Raw genomic sequence first — 19,493 nt, 5'->3', positions numbered from 1 at the left:
TTCGAATTAACCATTTGTCTGATTAGGCAAAAGGATCCAATAATCATGTTGTGAGTAGCCAGATTCTGAGTAATTACTTTTTACTCATAAACAAATTATTTGGAATATGATTAACTTTTTTAAGAGATGTGCGATACATTGGTGACAAACAATTTTCATCAATCAATACTTAATCATTATTTAATCGAATAAGAGCACAGCCACTAATTAGATTGTGATTACTCAATGCTCTGATTAATCAAATAATAATGTTTTAATAAGCTAGAATGTGATTGCTTTTCAAATAAATTATTTTGATTAATTGAGAGTTATAACCGATTAAATATATAATCAAGGTAAGTTTAATTGGAATTTTCAGTTAATTGATTAATCGTACATCCCTCATCATTCAACTTAATGAATTTTAATTAATCACACTTTTGACAGGCATAGATATATTAGTTTATTTGTGAAAAAATATACGATTGAACGCAACAGAGTAAAAAATCGCCAGCCAATATTTTTATGTCTCACAAAATTTTTTTCATTTTTTTTTAATTCACATCTTGTTTTAATTTAGTGTCATTAAATTTTTAAACCGTATTTTCTTTTTCGAATCACAGACGTGTATGCATGGGTTATCCTTTGAATATTCCCTGCAAAAAAATGCGTTAATCTAGGATGAATCCGTTATGAGTCGCAAAGGAGTATGCGACCAATGCCAGTTTTGATCTCTTTGTTGATGAGTTGAACTGTTTCCTTTTGTTTGAGCATGTCCTATGAAGAGACTAATTGTACCCATTTATACCCGAAAGGGATCTATAGGACCAACCTTCTTTGTACCCATATGGGAACATAAGAAGACTAGTCAGTTTTATAAGGACTCAAATAGAGCCCAGACGCATTTTTCATGACAGAAACACAAACGAAGGGTGTGCTAAGTCACAAAATCTATTTGAGCGGGTGGAACAGCTTTTTTAAAAGGTATAAAAAATATTCTCCGAAAATTTAACCCTAACTGCGGCGTTATCGTTGAGTCCTAGTAATTTTGGTTCGGTATAAGGCTCCGCATTTTTCTTAAATAATTCGATTCAATCACCTGTAATATTTTTTATTTTAATTCGTTGCTGTTTTTTTTTAATATCTCTTAAAGTGGGCTACATAGATATCAAACTGACTAATCCCAACTGTACAAGAAAGGGACTATAGCGGATCAATTATGCCCAAATGTAGACACAAGATATCAATCGGAGACCAATCTCTTTAGGGATTAATCGCACGATTTTTTGCAGGGTTGTCTCCAAAAAAATATCTTTGTTTTATCCAAGTCGACAATGAATTATAACTTTTTTTATGTATATTTTCCTATGTATGGTTGTGTATGTGGTTTGCAGGCGTCAATATATTTGATAGCAATTCAATTTCAACTTTGCAGCCCATTTCAATGATGATGATGAACTCCAATTGGTAATTGACGAATAACTGGCACTTCTCGATGCACTTGAGCGGTGAAACCCAATAATGGATCCGAATTATATTCCACAACACGACGTTGACCATCGGGTTCGATTAATGAATAACGACCGGTCACATAATCACCATGACGATGTTCAAATTGATCCTTCACATCACCAGTATGGCTATCGTGCACAGAATAATGAAATTCATATTGTGGTGGACTGTGATCTTCTAATTCAAGCGGCACTGGACCTCCATGACCGATTATACCAGCGCTGATGGAAGCAAATAAGCTGACAACGAGCAAGACGGGCACGTACTATGTAAGGAAACAAAAAAAGTATTTATAATAAATAGCACGTAAAAGTTATATAATTTAAAGAAAGAATTTACATACAACGGCTTTCATGTTAATTATTGATTTCTGTTGTGTGTATGTATGTGTATGCCACTTTTCTAACCAATCTTTCTGAAGGAGCCCTGCTGTTGTTCCAATTATTTTAGTACGTCTAATACTGTTCGGTCAACTTAAATTTACTTTTATAGTCAATTGTTGCTCTCGATCTGCACGCTTAATAACTATGAATACGATACGCATGCGCGCGCGCTTTGGACACATCTTCCGCTCGTTGGTAGTACAGCCACCCGCAGCCCGTTAGTGTTGTTGTTGGTATTGTTGATATTGTTTGACTGCCCTATTGCGCTGCATTCGAGTCGTTGTCGCACCATTGTTACCGGATCCAATTGCCGGTCTGTTTTCTTGTGTTGGCTTTTGATGTTATAAGTTTGCGAAAATTTTTAAAATATTTTAAATAAAAAAAAAACTTATTTTTAGCATTTCGGCATTTGCATACAAACAGTGTGTTCAGAAAGTTTGCCAACGGGTCTAGTAAAGTGTTGAACTTACTTAACCGTTATTATTTACTATTTAAATTATTAGAACCGTCCAACAGTGGGCGCCAATCGTTTTTCCGCTTTGCTAACTGGCACCGATTGTCAACAACAAGATAGTTTAAATCGTCCTTGTCTTTCCAGCGGAGGGGGCGAGCTCTTCCCCTGCCCCCAGCGGGTTAGGGGGTTAGAATATACCCGCGGTTGCCATGCCTATCGTAAGAGGCGACTAAAATACCAAATAGATTCAAGGGGTTGTGTAGCACAACCCTTCCAAGGGGTTGCCAGCGCAATATATAGCTTCTCCAATCCAATTGTCAACCTCAGCTATCGGTATCTTGTTTCATTAACAGCCGAGGCTCTGGCGATCCCGAACTCCACATGGATCTAGAGGGTGGGAGAGCGGTACGGTCTAGAAGGTCGCATGTGGTCATAGCAAATCGTTCCTGAGATGGTCGCGCTTGGTACCGCTACGTACCGGATCTGCATCCGGCGAAGGACCATCAACACCGATAACACTCCCCAAGGCCTTCGGGGAGTGTCCTTATCGCTACAACAACAACAACAACCTCTTCCTCTGCTTCCGTAGGCGGGTTCCGATAAGCATACTCTCTTAGCTATAGCATTATTTTTCATTCGCATAACATATCATAGCCAGCGTAGCCGCTATGTTTTAGTTCGCTGGACTCCATGGATGTCTGTGTAAAACTCGCACCGCTCATTAAATCTTCTTGACGTAGTCAAAGCATAGAGATCCCTAATTCTTTCCAAAGCTTTTCTCACGAACACTCCCAGAGCCGCCACATCTGATGTCGTTGTTGTTGTTATTGTAGCGATAAATACACTCCCAGACATACTGCCGCGTGTATATTCTAAGCCCTCTGAGGGGTACTCGTTCGAGCCATTTGGTGCGGACAATAAAACTGCTAATATATTTTAGAAAACATTTAGCTACCTCCTTAAATTCCTGCAGTATATAACAGTCCATAGCTAGAAATCTAGTGTGTGATAAAGCTCGGCATTTATACATGTAGTGTGCGATTGTAACTTTGTTACCCTTCTCTCCGTAGCTCCTGCAAATGCTGGTAAAATGAATCCCCATTCTCTCGTCATGCAGGCCAATTGGCCAGGGTCTCGTGATTGTAGCAGTGATCTTAAAGATTTCTTTCCTTGACCTATTAAATTGGTCCTCCGCTCTCACACTATCGTAATTCGGCCAGGCTGGTTATCTCGCAGGTGTCTGCGGAGTACCAGTTGTAGACGGAGTTAGCAGTCTGTTATATATGTTTCTTTTGATTGATGTGAGTGGATGATGCATCTCGCTCGCCTCCGCTGCCAACAGCACTGCCCCTGCTCTTGCAATTTCGTCTGCCTTCTCATTGCCCTCGATGTTCCTGTGACAAGGTACCCATATAAGAGTTGTGTTTTCGAAATTAGCTGCGGCTTGAAGTGACCTTTTGCAGCTGCTGATGGCTTTAGACGAAGGGATTAGGGAAGCTCTCCACATATTTCTCCGACAGGAGCGTACACGCCCTTTCTATACCCACGAAAATTAAAAAAAAAACTTATATTGTCCTGGTCCGCTCCCTCTAATTAACCTTTTCACAAAATGTGTACTATCAGAGTCAAACCAAAAGCGACTAAATTAAACGAGATTTGATAAGAACATCGTTCCTTTGACCGTAATTGTTTTATTGCTGCTTACTGAAGATGAAATTTGCACATGAGAACACACGCTGGATACAAAGTGTTCGGTTTCGTCCGAACTAAAACGTCCTTACTTGTTATTCTTACAGCAGTAGCCTTCACAGCTTGTCCTACTTCTTTGAAGTTAAATCAGCTGATGTGAATAATCACCAGCTTCTCATTGATATTTGAAGGTTAAGTCAGCTGCTGTGAATAATCAACCGCTTGTCAGCTGACAAGAATGGCTTGTCCTACATCTTTGAAGTTAGATCAGCTGATGTGAATGATCAACAGTTTGTCCTATATACTTGGAGTTAAATCAGCTGATGTGAATAATCAACAGTTTGTCCTACACCTTCTGAAGTTAAATCAGCTGATTCAAATGATCAATGGCTTGTCCTACATCTTTGAAGTTAGATCAGCTGATGTTAATGATCAACAGCTTGTCCTAAATCTTTGGAGTTAGATCAGTTGCTGTGAATAATCAACAGCTTGTCCTAGATATTTGAAGTTAAATCAGCTGATTCGAATGTTCAATGGCTTGTCTTACATCTTTGAAGTTAGATCAGCTGATGTGAACAATCAACAGCTTGTCCTAAATCTTTGGAGTTAAATCAGCTGTTGTGAATAATCAACAGCTTGTCCTAGATATTTGAAGTTAAATCAGCTGATTCGAATGATCAATGGCTTGTCCTATATCTTTGAAGTTAAGTCAGCTGATGTGAATAATCATAAGTTATTCACTTCAAATGGAAAATCGAAAATTTCTTTGCTAAAGCCGATTTGGCGGTTAAATGTCGGAAATGTATGTTCATTCACTGTATATGATCATATATATACATACATATGTAAATATTTATTAGAATGTGTGTGAGTATGAAAACATAAATTATGCAATTATATGAAATGCATATGTCAACATACATAGTTTTTTCTATTGTGGCGGCTACAATCCACATTAGTGCAACTAAAATATTGCAATAAAAGATTAATCTTTTGTCAATCGAGCTGCAAAAGAAGAAATTTTTATAAACATTTTTTTTGTGGGCACCACATCGGAAAGGCGTACAAACAACCTGGCTTATCTTAGAAGAGTACGAACTTCATTATTAAGTATGTGGTATAGGCGTTTCATTCAACTTGTAGAGGGTGCCCGAGTAGGTACACTACATCCAATATGAAGTATGCATGCGGTACTCGTTTTATGTATCGCTTTTCAAGTATCAGGTGGCCGATAGTAAGGACCCATTATACAAAATATTCATAAAACAAGTCTAGAGAAAAAATTTCGAGCCCAAGTAGAGGTCTTTCAATGTTACTCACCAATTCCAGTGTGTTTTAGAAATTTCTATAGCGATTCTTACACTGGCTCCACCAATACAGAACATCGAAATTATAAATGATAATTACTATCATCACATTGCAGAGATTAAAGTCATCAGAACTTTGGCAGATGAAGCCCTTGGATTTTTGATCTTTCTGGCCAGAAGGAGATTTTTCCAAGAATTAATAAAACTAGTTTTGAAGATCCTTAAGAAAAGGACGTGTTTGGTTTCGTTTTTTTTTTACATGGGAGGAAGGAGCTAATGGTTCTCCAGCTACGATGGAATTCTTGCACGAACTCGTTAAAATAACAGAGTACCAGATATTTTAATGAGATTTCCCAAAGAGTTAATTTTTTAAAATTAAAATTTATATTAATCATCACTTCTGAAGCATGGGGGCAAGGCGATTCAGAACTAGGTGATGTTATCCCATTAACTGATTTGTTCTTCTTGATGATTTCCAAGGAACGTCTTGGCACAGCAAGATGTAAGTAATCGAAATAAATAAAAGTTTTTTGTTGATATGACATTCTGCTGCACTTCGATCGTACTTCGAGAACAAGAAATTAGTGGGACAAGGCAAAAATGTAAAGCTAACTATAAAGAGAAGGACAAACATTTCATAGATGATGGAAGTCCAACCGAAAGTTCTTCAACATAGTAAAGTGGTGCCGAACGAACTCTTCCTGACACTTGAAGATGGTTAGTTCAATGTGGTGCTCATCCAGGAGCCATGGATCTTATCTAGAGAAAATATTTAGGGATACAGCGAGCAGGGTTTCAGAGTTTACTCTCGGAAAATGGATTTGGGCTTAGAGCCGCAGTCATTGTAAGCCGTTGAAGCCAGCCGTGGGGCGCAAGAAATTTGATGCCTTGTACTTTCAGTTACAGCGTCCCTCTTAACAGAGTATGGTGCTCGTCTCCTAACACAGCTATTCCAAAAGCCCTACACCTGAACTTAGCGAAAACGGGACTGACAGATAATTAGTGATTCTCTTTAGTATTAAAAATCTCACTGAACTCACTGCCAGTTAAATATTCGGTCTTTATTCGAACTGGTAACTCAGCATTTAAGACGCCTGGAGTAAGCAGGTGAGTGTTAGAAGTATAAACATCCGTTGGATCCATAAATGGAAAGTCGGCAAGATGGTCTGATTAAAATATATCTGGGGCCGGGAAAGTATTGCTTAGTAGTGGAGGACTCCTTGAGCAGCTTTTCGAACTTATTTTCCTTTCTAAGTTGATGCGCAGAAGTTGGGGCTCTAAACGTAGTCAGGAACACATGTGCACCTGCCTCTTCCAAGAGTTTCAGCACATTTCTTTCCATAATATAACCATTACAAATCTTACTTTGCACACTTAAAAGCAAAAACTCTGAACTAAACCTTTATGGATTAGTCATGCCCTTACACCTTTTCCAGCAGCTGCTTAAATCGATATTGTCGATTGCTTTGTTGGTGACTCATACCAAAATTAAATGGGGCAGTAAGAACTTTTTCTAAGTTTAAGTCGCCGAATCCAGAAGAGGTTAATGTTAGGCGTTCTTACGGACCACTGCGTTTTGGCATCACGTGTTCATAAATTAAGTTACAGCATTTCGTTGTGCACACTCAGTGTTGTTCTTGTCGGGATAAAGGCACCCCGCAGGTTTTGGGGAGTGTTATCGAAGTTGATGGTCTTTTGCCGGGTAAAGCTCCAGCACCTGCCGGAAACAAGCACCATTACGATAAAGCCCGACCATTTTGGCAACGATTTAATATGACCACAATGAATCTTCCAGGCCACCCCGCCCCCCCACCCCTAGTTACATGAACACCTTGGGGTTGCCAGAGTTTCGCCTGCTAAAGAAACAGGATTTTCCAGTGGTAGGTGGCGTTGACAATTGCGCTGGCGACCCCTTGAATCATTTTAGTCGCCTTTTACGACGGGTATACCTGCCTTTCTGTGTTCATGACTCGCACTCAATAGGTTAAGACTGTTGCGAGGCGGTACCACTATCAGATCTTTAATCAGGTAGGAAGCTGTATTTTCTTCTAGAATTTCCAGTGATTTTTTGCAAGCTTGTATATAAAGAATACGGCCTAACATGATATATAATACAAATACTATTTTAACTACGTGTGCGTACATATATGCAAATATATTAGGGTGAATCCAAATTTGCAGATTTTGCCCTACAAAATCCAATAACCCATTTTCAATACAATCAAACGATAGTCTCAGAATTATGGTGTTTCAACAGGGAAGGAACAGGAGTTAGTTTAGTTGGATAAGTTCCCTTCTTTGTTCATAAAACCAGGACTTGCCGAAATCAATCTGGGAAGCTCAGAACCTAAAATACACAGATTGTTTAAGGCGAACTGTCATTTCGGTACATAGCAAATTGATGCGAACAAAAAAAGAACGTTACCAATCAAGAAATCTCCAGTCGGTCTAACTCAACTTCGGGAACAATTTCAACTCCTATTTTTATGTCGTGCGTGATCCACCTTTCGATTGTCACATGAACAAATTCCGTTATCACTGTGGTCACCTCTTTATCTAGGAGCTTATGCGACTTTCTAAGAAAGTGATGTTCTGTAGTCACTAAGAGACAGCGCGTGGCAGTGCTGTTATGGAAGACCTGTAACTATAAATATTATAGCTGCTTTAGTCTTGCTCATCATATTGGCGATTCATAATACGGCCAGCCCATTTCTTTATACGTCATCAACCACGTCCATTTTCTTGTCCCCACCCGCTGCCGGGAATTCGTTATAAGTTAAATTAAAAATATTGTAAAAAATAATAGTTTAAATATTTCAAAGAGGAGCTCATCAAAGTTGGTTCCCATCGTCATTATCGAATATAAGTTAAGCAATATCGAGGATAGAACACCACCACAAAGAACCTGTCGTTTAAATCTTTATGGCTTAGTTGTTTCATTTGCAAACTCCTATTATTATTTTCCACCATGAATAGGGATAGTTCGTGGACCACCTTATCATCCCGCGGGGAACAATCTAAGTGCACAAGTTGTTTAGTGCGCCTATAAATATGCATTTTGTGAAATTCATGCTAAAGTCTACCAAGAAGAACGAAGCCAGCGCTCTTGGTATTGTATAAACATCCATATAACTCTCATTGATTTGCTCATTTCACTGCTTTCAGTAGGGGATCCAACTGAACTTTTCTACGGGTTTGGTGGAGATGGCAAGGGATTCGGTTTTGTTTTCTAGTTTGCGTAGATACTTAGTGGTTTGATGTTTAGCTCTGTACACAGACTTTAACCCAACTGGCCAATCAGACCTGATATGTCCATAAGCCTAACACAATATGTTTGAATACCAAAAAAACTTCAAACAGCTACTCAATTAGTTACCAGGAATTATGCTATAAAACAAATTTGACTTCAGTTTAAGTTCAACATTAAACAAGGCAAGAAGAGCTTTTATCTCACCTGCACACGAGTGTATGACAAAACATTGGGGCTATCTCCCAAAACGGTATACTGGACATTTAATACTGTTGTGAAGCCAAGTGCCGCCTAGTTTGGTAGCCGAAGACCACGCAAAGGACAGCAATAATAAAGTTAAGCAAGCTGCGTCGGCTTTTTGTATGTTGTTGTTGCTTTAGCTATAAGGACACTCCACGAAGGCCTTGGAGAGTTTTATCGATGTTGATGGTCCTTTTCCGGATGCAGATCCGGTACGTTCCGGTAAAAAAACACCGTTAAGGTACTAGCCCAACCATCTCGGGAACGATTTGGTATGAAGACCTTCTAGGCCATCCCGCCCTCCCACTTCCTCGATCCATAAGGAAATTGGGGTCGCCAGAACTTCGGCTGTTAAGGTAACAGTATTCGTCACGGATAGGTGAGGTTGACAATTGGGTTGGAGAAGCTATATATTGCGGTGGCAACCCCTTGAGAGGGTTGCGCTACACAACCTATTGAATCAATTTGGTATTCTAGTCGCCTCTTACGACAGGCATACATGCCGCGGGTATATTCTAAGCTCCCTATCCAGCTGGGGTAATACAAACTAGTCGATGCTTAATTTTCACAACAACAACCACATTGTATAGCCACACCAGGTGCAATGAGAACGTCCCCTGCTGATGCACCTTCCTATTCTATCCAGGCAACACTTGCTGTTCTAAAACTTCAATATATATCTGAGCTAAAGAGCGGAAACATATCAGGGCATATGAAAGTAATAATAGAAAATGGCGTATTGCAACTACGTGATGCAATGGCCCATACGCTCAGAATATCACGGAATTTCACTGACCCTGACTCAGAGCTATTGTTCACGGATGGATCAAAAATTTATTACGAAATAACGGGGGCTGGCATCCATGAGTCGAACTCAAGAAGTCGAAACCAATTGAATGATACCCTTTTATTTTTCAGAAAATCCATGCAATAAAAGTATAGAATATCTATGAAAAGGTTTACACTCAAATAGTATCCTCATTATGTCAGATAGATAGACAGGCATACATATGTGCCTTGCAAACTTGCACAATTACTTCTAAGCTAGTGGATGAATGAATTGGAGTTCTAAATGTCCTGGAATGTTTTGTTAGGATGCGTTACCGGGCATAAAGGACATGAAGGTAGCTAAGCAGGTTGCTATAGAAGCATTCTATGGTTCAGAGCTCTTCTGTGGGCTAACAAAGGCACACACTAGGGAAACCAAAGGTAATTGAGGAACAAAGCAGTTCGAACAATACTGAATTGAATGCCAAGAGCTAAGACAGGCTAAATTCGTTATACTCCCAGCAACAAGAGTATCAGGAAAACTCATTAATCTAAGAGGACCTACACAATCCCACTGGGTACTATAGGGAACACTGTAGTCTACGATATCGGCTAAGTAAGTCAAATTCTATTTGATACACAAGTCGGTCGTTTTTGGAGGTGGAGGATGAAATGCGAATGCGTCGCTTTGACAAGGCAGAGAGTTTACCATCTACGTGGCGTGACTCTTAATCACTTCGTGGTGTGAAGTAAAAAGTCTGGAGAGTTACTTAAATATATTTAAAACCTCCACATGCGGTAATAGGTTGAAAGGTCACGCACAATAGATCCAAATCAAGGTGGCAGTACATCGAGACCTAATAATAATACTATAAAAAAAATGTAAGGCGCGATAACCTCCGAAGAGATCTAAGGCCGAGCTTCTCTTCCAATATGCGTGGTGCTCCTCTTGATTTTCCCTACAAATTGACCGGACGGGACCTACATGTTTTATGCGGACTCCGAACGGCATCTGCAAGGCAGATTAGTTTTCATTGAGAGCTTTTCATGCAGAAATACACTCGGAGCGCTTGCCAAGCACTGCCGAGGGGCGATCCCGCTTAGAAAAATGTCCTTCTAAACTGTTGAATAAATGACTCTAATATTCAGTATTGCAAACCGTTCTTTATTTAGAATACTTTGGGAGTAGTACTTCACAATTATACTTCGCGAACAGTTGTAGCTCATGCTTGGTTAGTTACCAGCAATATAAGTACATGTATATTTGTAGTTTATAGCCATGTGCGTGTGGATGTGTAAGTAACTACTACGGCTGATGACTACATCTGTGTATGTGAGATAGCTCTTCGTCGCCTTCTACATACATGAGTGTTGCTTGCTTTAATGTTTTTGTTGTTGCGCAATCATTTACTAATAGCCTAGTGATGTCAACATTCGCCACAATATTAAATCGTTTTCGAAAACCACCTCACAAAAATTTCTAGACGCACCCTAATGTTAATAAATACACATATGTAAATGTAAATAATAAGCATACATTCATAGTAATAATAATAAAAAAAGGAAACATTACATAGCGATATCAAATTCAGAGACAAACTGAAAGTCAGCCAGCTGATGAGTCTGACTATGGCGACTGGTGGTCAGACTGTGATCAGCTGGTTGGTTGTTTTTTTTTATACTCAGTTGAGCAGAGCTCACAGAGTATATTAACTTTGATTGCATAACGATTGGTTGTACAGGTATAAAGGAATCGAGATAGATATAGACTTCCATATATCAAAATCATCAGGATGGAAAAAAAATTTGATTGAGCCATGTCCGTCCGTCCGTCCGCCCGTTAACACAATAACTTGAGTAACTTTTGAGGTATCTTGATGAAATTTGGTATGTAGGTTCCTGAGTACTCATCTCAGATCGCTGTTTAAAATGAACGATATCGGACTATAACCACGCCCACTTTTTCGATATCGAAAATTTCGAAAAACCGAAAAAGTGCGATAATTCATTACCAAAGACAGATAAAGCGATGAAACTTGGTAGTTGGGTTGAACTTATGATGCAGAACAGAAAATTAGTAAAATTTTGGACAATGGCCGTGGCACCGCCCACTTTTAAAAGAAGGTAATTTAATATCTTTACAGTGTATGTCAACATTCAACTCCAGTAATGATATGGTGCAACAAAATAAAAAAATAAAAGAAAATTTCAAAATGGGCCTGGATCCGCCCTTTTTCATTTAATTTGTCTAGGATACTTTTAATGCCATAAGTCGAACAAAAATTTACCAATCCTTTTGAAATTTGGTAGGGGCATAGATTTGATGACGTTAACTGTTTTCTGTGAAAATGGGCGAAATAGGTTGAAGCCACGCCCAGTTTTTATACACAGTCGTCCGTCTGTCCTTCCGCTCGGCCGTTAACACGATAACTTGAGCAAAAATCGACATATCTTTACTGAACTTAGTTCACGTACTTACCTGAACTCACTTTATCTTGGTATAAAAAATGAACGAAATCCGACTATGACCACGCCCACTTTTTCGATATCGAAAATTACGAAAAATGAAAAAATGACATAATTCTATACCAAATACAAAAAAGGGATGAAACATGGTAATTGGATTGGTTTATTGACGCGAAATATAACTTTAGAAAAAACTTTGTAAAATGGTTGTGACACCTACCATATTAAGTAGAAGAAAATGAAAAATGTCTGCAGTGCGAAATAAAAAACCCTTGAAATCTTGGCAGGTATTATTTATATAAATAAATTAGCGGTATCCAACAGATGATGTTCTGGGTCACCCTAGTCCACATTTTGGTCGATATCTGGAAAACGCCTTCACATATACAACTACCACCACTCCCTTTTAAAACTCCCATTAATACCTTTAATTTGATACCAATATCGTACAAACACATTCTAGAGTCACCCCTGGTCCACCTTTATGGTGATATCTCGAAAAGGCGTCCACCTATAGAACTAAGCCCCACGCCCTTTTAAAATACTCATTAACACCTTTCATTTGATACCCATATCTTACAAACATATTCTAGAGTCACCCCTGGTCCACCTTTATGGCGATATTTCGCAACGGCTTCCACCTATATAACCAAGGCCCACTCCCTTTTAAAATACTCATTAACGTCTTTCGTTTGATACCCATATTGTACAAACGCATTCTAGAGTCGCCCCTGGTCCACCTTTATGGCGCTATCTCGAAAAGGCGACCACCTATACAACTACCACCACTCCCTTTTAAAACCCTCATTAATACCTCTAATTTTATACCCATATCGTACAAACACATTCTAGAGTCACCCCTGGTCCACCTTTATGGCGATATTTCGCAACGGCTTCCACCTATAGAGCTACGGCCCACTCCTTTTAAAATACTCATTAACACCTTTCGTTTGATACCCATATTGTACAAACGCATTCTAGAGTCACTCCTGGTCCACCTTTATGGCGATATCTCGAAACGGCGACCACCTATACAACTACCACCACTCCCTTTTAAAACCCTCATTAATACCTTTAATTTTATACCCATATCGTACAAACAAATTCAAGGGTCACCCCAGGTCCACCTTTATGGCGATATTTTGCAACGGCTTCCACCTATAGAACTAAGGTCCACTGCCTTTTAAAATACTCATTAACACCTTTCGTTTGATACCACCCATATTGTACAAACACATTCTAGAGTCACCCCTGGTCCACCTTTATGGCGATATCTCTGAAAAGGCGACCACCTATACAACTACCACCACTCCCTTTTAAAACCCTCATTAATACCTTTAATTTGATACCCATATCGTACAAACAAATTCAAGGGTCATCCCAGGTCCACCTTTATGGCGATATTTTGCAACGGCTTCCACCTATAGAACTAAGGCCCACTCCCTTTTAAAATACTCATTAACACCTTTCGTTTGATACCCATATTTTACAAACGCATTCTAGAGTCACCCCTGGTCAACCTTTATGGCGATATTTCGCAACGGCTTCCACCTATAGAACAAAGGCCCACTCCCTTTTAAAATACTCATTAACACCTTTCGTTTGATACCCATATTGTACAAACACATTCTAGAGTCACCCCTGGTCCACCTTTATGGCGATATCTCTGAAAAGGCGACCACCTATATAACTACCACCACTCCCTTTTAAAACCCTCATTAATACCTTTAATTTTATACCCATATCGTAGAAACACATTCTAGAGTCACCCCGGGTCCACCTTTATGGCGATATTTCGCAACGGCTTTCACCTATAGAACTAAGGCCCACTCCCTTTTAAAATACACATTAACACCTTTCATTTGATACCCATATCGTACAAACATATTCTAAAGTCACCCCTAGTCCACCTTTATGGCGATATTTCGCAACGGCTTCCACCTATAGAACAAAGGCCCACTCCCTTTTAAAATACTCATTAACACCTTTCGTTTGATACCCATATTGTACAAACACATTCTAGAGTCACCCCTGGTCCACCTTTATGGCGATATCTCGAAAAAGCGTCCACCTATAGAACTAAGCCCCACGCCCTTTTAAAATACTCATTAACACCTTTCATTTGATACCCATATCGTACAAACATATTCTAAAGTCACCCCTAGTCCACCTTTATGGCGATATTTCGCAACGGCTTCCACCTATAGAACAAAGGCCCACTCCCTTTTAAAATACTCATTAACACCTTTCGTTTGATACCCATATTGTACAAACGCATTCTAGAGTCACCCCTGGTCAACCTTTATGGCGATATTTCGCAACGGCTTCCACCTATAGAACAAAGGCTCACTCCCTTTTAAAATACTCATTAACACCTTTCGTTTGATACCCATATTGTACAAACACATTCTAGAGTCACCCCTGGTCCACCTTTATGGCGATATCTCTGAAAAGGCGACCACCTATACAACTACCACCACTCCCTTTTAAAACCCTCATTAATACCTTTAATTTTATACCCATATCGTAGAAACACATTCTAGAGTCACCCCTGGTCCACCCTTATGGCGATATTTCGCAACGGCTTCCACCTATAGAACTAAGGCCCACTCCCTTTTAAAATACTCATTTACACCTTTTATTTGATACCCATATCGTGCAAAAAAATTCTAGAGTCAACCCTGATCCACCTTTATGGCGATATTTCGCAACGGCTTCCACCTATAGAACAAAGGCCCACTCCCTTTTAAAATACTCATTAACACCTTTCGTTTGATACCCATATCGTGCAAAAAAATTCTAGAGTCAACCCTGATCCACCTTTATGGCGATATCCCTAAATGGCGTCCACCTATAGAACTATGGTCCACTCCCTCACAAAATACTCTTTAATGCCTTTCATTTGATAGACATATCATACAAACACATTCCAGGGTTTCCCTCGGTTCATTTTCCTACATGGTTATTTTCCCTTATGTTGTCACCATAGCTCTCAACTGAGTATGTAATGTTCGGTTACACCCGAACTTAACCTTCCTTACTTGTTTTGTGCTACCGAATGCCTACTGACGTATTGCATGGGGTTTTAAAATTGAATTGAATTTAATTAATTTAAAACATTTTTTTTTTCAAGAACAAATGAAAAGTTTTATACAAAACAAAAAAAAAATTCTTACTCATTCATATCGACAATTTCCTCAATTTAAGGAAATTTGTTTAGGAAATGTTTTCCGGGTTTTAACTGTCCTGTGTTTTCTTTTTTATGTTTTTGAATGTAGTTTAATGATTTTTTATAAAAGATGCACTTCCGTAAATAATGTAATTAAAATCTATCATTATGGACATAATCAGTCTATCTGAGGTTTTTAGGTCTTTATTGACCGGGCAGTTCAATCTAAATAAAATTGCTATTGGTATATGTTTACTGTAAAAACGACAAGGAAAATATGAATGAGAAAAGCCATATCACTAAATCTTTGAAAATACATATGTGACCTGGAATCATGAAACGACCCTATTGTGCGAAAATACCGTTCTTCACTTTTTGAGTAATTGTTATAGGAAATCTAATGCTCTTTCCAGGGAGTTGTATCAGCGATCAGCGAAGACAGTTCACTGCCGAAAACTTTGCTGCGAGCAACCCTCAATTTTGCAAATGCATCGAAGAGGAAGAAGCCCCAAGAGGCAAGAGGCAGCGATCGGCTGAACCCGACAAGCCTGCTTTTAAGAGGCAGAAATGGGAGGGTAAACGCCCGAGTCCACGAACCAGGAGGCTAGCAGGAATGACAGGAACCAAACCTCAAAATCTGTAAAGCGGATCAAAGAGGGAATTATGAGTACTGGAAAGCCACGTACCTCAAAAGCTGTAATACAGGAGGAGGAAAGCAATAGTGGCTTGGGAAGCAAAGACACAAATGTTAATAAGCCAACGGGAGATAAAAATCAGACTCCAGCTTACTCGATGATACTAAAGGGAGCTAACGCTGAGACTCCGGTTTAAACCGAGAAGAAGATGAGTGAAACAGTCCCTGACTGGGGCACTGCTAGATTGCAGCGTCCCCAATATACAGATGTCAACCAAAAGGTGGAGATCCGTAGAAGGGAAGCTGATCAGTATCAAGATCAAAATTATGCATGATGAACCGAACAGACTGCTACCAGACTTCGAAACAGCTGGATGGCACAATGGGGTTAAACTGATGACTTGCATCGATAACGCGACTTTAGATTGGCTGCAGAAAGTTGTTCCAGACCTTCAAAAACAAGAAGGCGCAAGGTTGAGCGTGGTGGATAGAGCATTGATCCCCACGATACCAAAGGACAACGTTTTGATACCACGAGTGGTAAAGGCGGAATCCCCACCAGAGGAGTTAAAAAGGCCGGGGGATCAAGAAGGGTGCAGAGGACGGCTTGTCATGGGCGCGGATGCGAATGGGCATCACAGCGTATGGGGAGGGGACGATATTAGTGATAGAGGTGAGTCTCTTTTTTGTTAAATACTACAGAGTAGTCTACAGGTGGCCAACAGGGGTAGCTTGTCTACATATGCTGGTCCTACGGCAAGTAATGTGCTTGATAGACTGGGTCGATTTATTAACCGACATCGCGCCATTGATTTTTCGATAGGATTTGGGCTCAGGAAAAAAAGTTCCACTACGCATACCCAAAAAAATAATTTTCGAGCCTGCAAAAAAAAAATGAGGAAAGGGTAAATTTTTCGACCAAAACACTCCCCAAAACCCAAAAAATATTTTTTTTTCAAAAAACTCTTATCGCCAACGTTTTAACAACAGTTTTTTGAAGAAAAAAATATTTTTTGGGGTTTAGGGAGTGTTTTGGTCGTTTTTTTTTGTCATTTTTTTTTGCGAAAATTATTTTGTTTTGGTATGCGTAGTGGAACTTTTTTTTTCCTGAGCCCAAATCCTATCGAAAAATCGATGGCGCGATATCGGTTAACTTTCGTCCATATAAATTGACCCAGGTTAGTGTTTGATATCTGCATATATCAGTTTCGGAATCCCCCTAAAGAGGGTAGAGAGAGAGAGGCGAAAACCTTTCAGAAATGTGTATCAGGAAGACTGAGGCAGCTTAAAGAAATAGAGTAGTTGGAGGAGTGCAACAATTTCTTATCAAAGGCGCTGACAACTGCATACAACAGAGTTTGTCCTCTAAGAAGATTCAACGGGAAAGCAAAGCCACCATGGTTGAGTAAGTAGCTGAGTCTTCTTAGAAGACACTTAAAAAAATTGTTAAGCTGGCGAAAGTTGCGGAAAGCGAGGAGTGGCGGGACAAATACAGAGATCTGTTGGGGATCTATACACGTGAAAACAACAGGTCAAAGAGGGTTTCATGGAAGAATTCCTGTTCCGACATAGAATGCTCCAACGAAACGGCGAGACTAGGAAATTCCTATCTAAAGGAGATGCAGTCCAGGGACTGATAAAAAAGAACGACGGGGAGCGGTCACACAGTAGTGAAGAGTCCCTTGAAGCACTACTTAACACACACTTCCCATCAGCAGATGATGCGGAAGAGTTATGTAACCACGTCTACAGTCCTAGTACGGAGCGAGAGGTACCAGAACTGGTGACAAATGCGAAAATTGAATGGGCAATAAAAATGTTTGCTATGTTCAAATCATCGGGCCCAGATGAGATATTCCCTGCTATGCTGCAGATTGCCGGTGGAACGATTATAAACCGGCTAGGAATAATCTTTGAGGGTTGTAGAAAACTGAACCACGTCCCGAAATCTTCGAGAACGGCTCGAGTAGTATTCATACCGAAAGCCGGAAAAGACAGTCATCTGTGCCCGAAAGACTATAGGCCTATTAGTTGGACACCTACACAAAACATAGAGGATTAATAGATGTGTATTTAAAATCAAAAATCAATGAGGAATTATTCTCTTCAGCACAACATGCTTACACCAAAGTCCAGTCAGTCGATACTGCATTGCATAGAGTGGTTATGAATATAGAGAAGGCCCTGGAACACCAGGAATATGCCCTAGGTGTTTTTCTGAATATTGCCGGAGCTTTTCGAAAAGAGCAATCATGGACAGTCTCAACTCGATTGAAGTTCATCCAGCTTTAGCATATTGGATCGGCTCCATGTTAAGCTGCAGAATGATCACATAGCAATGGGGCCTGTGCGAGGCAACGAAATCTGTAAACAGAGAAACGCCGCAAGGTGGGGTTTTATCACCAATGCTGTGGATGCTGGTTATAAATTAATTGCTTAAGCGATTCGTCGGAGGACCAGTCAAGCTTACGGCATATGCAGATAACGTTTCTGTCATCATAAGCGGCAGATGACTAACAACAATGAGCTCTCTGATAGACCAGACACTTTGGGATGTACATGCCTGGCCATCTGGAGTCGGGTTAACCGCCAGCGCGGAAAAAACCGAACTAGTATAATTTTCATACCCATACTTTACTATGGGGTTCTTGTTTGGTGGACAGCCACACAAAAAGTACGTTACCACAAAATTTGAGGGATTATGCAGAGTATCAATGATTACCATAACGGGAGCCTTAAAAACTACCCTGACAGCAGCATTGCATGCCATTCTATACGTCTCGTCTGCAGACCTAACGGCCAAAAACATTGCGATAGCAACGGAAACAAGGATTAAGGCCACATCAGCATAGCGCCATCTAATATCGGGCAACCGGAATATATGGTCCCGTGCCTGAGCTTCGAAAGGAATATTGGGGCCACAATTGAGCCGGAGGGTTGGTGCCGCGGTGCAGAAATGGCAGAACATACTATACACGTGTATACGGATGAACCAAATTAATGGAAGGGGTTGGGTCTGCTGTTTACTGTGTCGGCCCAGATATCACTCTGTGGCGAAAACCGTCTTATCCTTGGCGATTTCAACGCTCACCACGATCTCTGGTATTTCAGCTTGCCAGTCGACAACAGAGGCAGGCAGCTAGCAAAGCAAATAGACATTGAGGCTTTCTGCATGACAAACGGCGATGCCCCCACCAGAATTGCAAGTAATTGCCACAGCTCGCCTGACATCTCAATAGTCAGTGTAGGGCTCATAAATTGCGTTGAATGGCAACCGATCCTTACTTTAGCTTCTGATCACCTGCCCATACCTCTTTTCAATTGAGCGACCTGCCAATTTTATCACCTCTGAAAAGCGGACTTTCATTAATTTTAAAAAAGCCAATTGGGAATACTACACAACTTTTACAAATAAATATTTTGCTTCTCTTCCCGTTCCGACTGATGTCCGGCAAGGCGAGCGTGCGTTCCGCAAAGTCATCGCCTCAGCTTCTGTACGCTTCATCCCGGCCGGTAGAATACCTGCAATCATACCGCATTTCCCAGCCGAAGCCGCAAATTTAGCTAGAGGACGTGACCTTACGAGACACCTCAGCCCCCTTATTAGGAGTCTTAACTTGGATATCATGCGTCTGGTAAATG

General features: G+C 40.1%; 1 protein-coding gene across 1 annotated transcript; it reads right to left on the bottom strand.

Annotated features, from left to right (window-relative positions):
• Positions 1-1,074: 1,074 nt before the first annotated feature.
• Positions 1,075-2,113, bottom strand: LOC137242146 (larval cuticle protein A2B). Its single transcript, XM_067769511.1, has 2 exons — positions 1,835-2,113; positions 1,075-1,756 (listed from the first exon to the last, which is right to left on the bottom strand). The coding sequence occupies exons 1-2, from the start codon at positions 1,844-1,846 to the stop codon at positions 1,421-1,423; spliced, it is 348 nt and encodes a 115-aa protein (XP_067625612.1). The 5' UTR covers positions 1,847-2,113; the 3' UTR covers positions 1,075-1,420.
• Positions 2,114-19,493: the final 17,380 nt, after the last annotated feature.

This window comes from Eurosta solidaginis, chromosome 2 (assembly GCF_040869045.1).
Source record: "Eurosta solidaginis isolate ZX-2024a chromosome 2, ASM4086904v1, whole genome shotgun sequence".
Classification (NCBI taxonomy): domain Eukaryota; kingdom Metazoa; phylum Arthropoda; class Insecta; order Diptera; family Tephritidae; genus Eurosta; species Eurosta solidaginis.
Note: the sequence above shows the minus strand (reverse complement) of the source record. Positions and strands in the feature narration are given on the sequence as shown.